At 49.4% G+C, this 4,287-nt stretch overlaps 1 protein-coding gene across 1 annotated transcript; it reads left to right on the forward strand.

Annotated features, from left to right (window-relative positions):
• Positions 1–496: 496 nt before the first annotated feature.
• LOC122539031 (COUP transcription factor 2-like) lies at positions 497–2,803 on the forward strand (the record flags this gene model as incomplete). The annotated part of the gene is made up of 1 exon (XM_043673603.1): positions 497–2,803. A coding segment is annotated over one exon (306 nt), but the record flags the coding sequence as incomplete, so codon positions are not given.
• Between the last annotated feature and the right edge of the window lie 1,484 nt (positions 2,804–4,287).

The raw sequence follows: 4,287 nt of genomic DNA on the forward strand, positions 1-4,287 counted from the left end.
CAAACGTCCAGGCAATCAAGCGTCGCAAGCGCCAGACTCGCGACAAAGTCGATAAAATAATAAGGCAGGTTGGCCGATTTTTCGGAAGTTCTGCACGCTTCGACGAGAAGAGGGATTCGCAACGCGCGTCGCATCGAGGGCGAATTTTCCGGACGGAGGGAAACGAAACAATGGTGGCGCGTAAAGCGCGGCTCGGTTTCCCCAACGCGCGGAAGGGTGGAGAATCAAGGGAACACCGTCGCCCGCGCGTGATTAGTCCGACGTTCGCACGGGCTACATCTCTCTTAGTTGGCACGCATTCCAACGGGACGAATACTCCGCCGCGCTGGCTCTCATTCGACTGCGTGTCTGCTTGCCCGAGGCTGGCTCTCGCAGCGAACTCGTCCACCCGCGTTAAATCGCTCGTCGACGTCGACGTCGACGCCGACGCCGACGACACCTACCCAAACCTAACCCACCACGATAAAATACCACTGGCTCTCGCGTTCGTCTTCTAACCAGATCTCCGTACCCTTTCTCTGTTTCAGACGCGTGCGGGCTGTCGGACGTGGCGCACATCGAGTCGCTTCAGGAGAAGTCGCAGTGCGCCCTGGAGGAGTACTGCAGGACCCAGTATCCGAATCAGCCGACGAGATTCGGCAAGCTGCTGCTGCGACTGCCCTCGCTGAGAACGGTGTCGTCGCAGGTGATCGAGCAGCTGTTCTTCGTCCGGCTGGTCGGGAAAACGCCGATCGAGACGCTGATCAGGGACATGCTGCTAAGCGGTAGCAGCTTCAACTGGCCGTACATGTCCACGATGTGACATTCTGTCTGGCGACAACTAGCCTCCGTGTAATGTGCACGCCCCCCCCCCCTCCTCCTCACGCCTTAGTCTCCTTCGCGAACCGAGGAGCAACGTCGTCGTTGTCGCTTACTCCGTTCAGCGTTGCGAAACATCGTAGCTTGATACGAGTCATTGAACGAAAAGACGCGTATCACGAGGAAACAGGAGGAGACTGAGGGACAAACGGCAAGAGGCGTTCGAAAGGGGCTGGGTTTTTTTCCCATCCGAGCATCGTCGGTGGTTCGCGTTCCGAGATCTTTCCAGGCAGACACAACACGGGCACGAACTCGCGCGTCTCTTTGGGATTCCATCGCGCTGCCCGGCGACGAAGAGACCGAGAAATCGTTCGGTAGAAAACGAGGTGAAGCTGAGACGTAGAAAACGCGAAATGGGAAAGAAATCGTAAATTAGCATTCGTGATCGACGGTGGGCGATCTGATGGATCCCCCGCTGGCTATCTCGCGTTCATCTTCGCGTCGAGTAATTGCCGTTGGTCGAGTCATGGCCGAAACCCTTAGTCACTCGTCGAAACTCGACGTTCTTTTTACCATCGTCTCTCTCACGTTCGCGTTTCACGCCGAAATTCACCACGAGGCAACGAAATTTGGAGGAATTGAGAGGAGTGGTATATCTTTCCCTCGGAGGATCTCGAAACTTCGCCGTTTCTCTTCTCTTTCGAACGTCAGCCACCCGGCGTGTGTTCATCGTCGTCTTGCGATACTGCGTTTGCGAATTCAGTCGTGTTTTCTCGACACGTGCTCCGTTTCAAACGTGTCGAGAAAAGAAAAAGAAGAAAAAAAAAAAAAAAAAGAAAAACAAAAAGAACAGCGATTCATCTTCGAAAACTCGCGTAATCGATTCGAGGATAATCCCGACTGCGAGACGAGGTGAGGGAGAGATCGAATCGCGTCTGCCTTCCGACCGATCGCCGAGTTTCGCGGTGGAAGAACGCGAATTATCTATCTCCGGGCACGACGCGGCCAGCCGAGAGAAAGCGAACGAATTATATTTTTCTGTGGCAAATACGTTCGACCGATCGGCGGTCGCCACCGTCGTTGTGAAGGAATATCGCGAGAGCGGCGACAGGTTATTTACATAGACGATTGCGGGGAAAACTCGGCAGAACGCAATGTGATACGCGCGTCACGTCGAAATTGCGATCGGGCCTCTCAACACACGGTGCTTTTTCTACGTTATAAATACTGTACGATAGCCGGGCCCCCGGTGGCCCGTTTGTACAGAAGCATTGGCGACCGATAAAAATTGTTTGAAACCATGCGAAACAATCGGGCGCGAGCGCCACGCGTTTATGTATGTACGTATAACGTGGCCGAGGTCGAACTAGTTACTTAGACACAACCATTTTAGGGGTATATGGGATATTTCTAGTATTTTTAAGCTGCGATCGTTTCTTAAGTGCGACGCGCCTGCGGACACAGATACACACACACATACACAGACACACATACACAGACACACATACAAACGCGTACACACGCATAATACACAAAGAGCGAAACAGTAGCGCGTCCCCGTTGAGAAAATCCACGAAGCGAACGCGGTCGAGGCGAGAATCGGATCGGACCGAGGTACTCGCGCGCGAGCTTCCGAGAGAGAACCTTTTTACTCAGAGCCAGTGGATTCGCTGGGTTCGCTTCGTCGAACGCAATTTATCTCGCGGGAAGCTAAGGGAATGTATTATATACCGAGCACGAATTGCGTTGCGGTTGAGTGTACGTAGACCGAAGTGACATCTATGTAGCACATAGTTACATGTATAAAGGCGCGAGAAAATTTTTGTATAAAAATGTGTATATAATTAATATGTATATATATATACACATATACATATATATATGTGTGTGTGTATATATATATATATATATAAAATACAAATATAAATACGATTACAAACGTAAGCGCGAATATAAACACGATTATACGTATGAATGTAAAGAAATATATATGTCAAGAATTACAGAGTTTTTCGCACGTTTAATCGAAAACGCGTCCAACCATCGTAACACGACGAAAAGGAGCAATATCGTCGGCAACACAACGGGGGTAAGGTAAGTCATGGGATTCCCCCACCCGCCCCAATTCCCATCATCCCTCAACAAATCAAAGGTAAGTCTCCGACGATGTTCGACGTTTCAAAACGGATTCACGCGCGACGCGGGGACGCCGCGGTCCATACATTTCCCAGCATTCCAACACGAGCGTATTTCAATATAAACAATTGCCGAGCGAATTTTCCCCGACGCACGGGGCCGTGATTTCTGGCCGACGTGACGGCGATGTCTCTGTCTGCGAACGCGACCCCGGCTGCCCTTCGCTCGAGGAACGCGACTCGTTTCGATTCTTCTTCAACTTCTTCCCCTGCTGTACTTGCCTCGTACGCTCGGCCTGCCACTCTTCCTCCAAACTCCTCCTCGTATGCCTGCTACAACCTACGTACAAGCGGACTACTCAGCTGCCCTTCGGTTTCTTCCTTCTCGTCGATTCATCCCTGGAATATTATCCCTGATTGTCGGATTCCTCGAAGAACGGGGCGCGATCCACAGAGTACACGGTTGCTCGCCCGCTCGAGATTCGAATTGAAACGTTCGATCGCGAGTATTCGAATGTCGAATGCCAAAGTTTCGCGTTGCTTGGCAACGTCCCACGGCGCATTAAAATGTGACCAGTTGCGGTCTATTTCGAAGATCGATCGCTTCACTACTGGTTTCGGTTTTTATACTCGCGGCAGAAGCAACTTTACACAGATAACGAGGCCACGTTGCGTGCATCGAACATTATCGCCTCGGCAGGCGACAAGTTAATTATTACGTCGTTGGGTATCAAGATCCCGGTTGGATCGAGTTTCTAATAAATTTCTTTCCAAGTGTTGCGAGAAGAAGGAAAACTTGAATCTGGATAATCGAGGTCTCCGTATTAACCGAGCAGTTTGTACACAGCGTGTCATGTAACTGATGGTACAAGCGAGAGGATGATGATTCTACGTGAAAAATTGAATGAAAAATACAGAATAAAAGTTTCTCGTACGAAGCTTTGTCTTCCCGAGAAAAATAGCTTTGAATGTTTATCGAGTACACGCGTGCGCTTGATCAAGATTCAGCTCAATTATTGGAAGACATTCCTCTTGAAATCCGAAGAAATTTAATTTCATCGCATTTCAGTCGTGTAGCGAGAAATTTTTTAAACGAAAACTAATTAGATCGGTTGCAATGGAAGAATATCTTTGGCCACCACGATCTCCGGACCTGTCACCGCTGGATTTTTACTTATGGGGTCATGTTAAATTTATGGTGTATTCTAGCGACACAGCGAACGTTGAACAATTAAAAGAAAAAATTATTATAGCGTTCGCAACATTGAAACTGCAAAATAACACATTGGAAAATGTTCGTAGCAATTTAATAAGAAGAGCACAGTTGTGCATGCAACAACGTGAGCATCACTTC

The sequence above is a fragment of the Frieseomelitta varia genome, unplaced genomic scaffold (genome assembly GCF_011392965.1).
Source record: "Frieseomelitta varia isolate USP_RPSP 00005682 unplaced genomic scaffold, Fvar_1.2 scaffold_1880, whole genome shotgun sequence".
In the NCBI taxonomy this organism is placed as follows: Eukaryota; Metazoa; Arthropoda; class Insecta; order Hymenoptera; family Apidae; genus Frieseomelitta; species Frieseomelitta varia.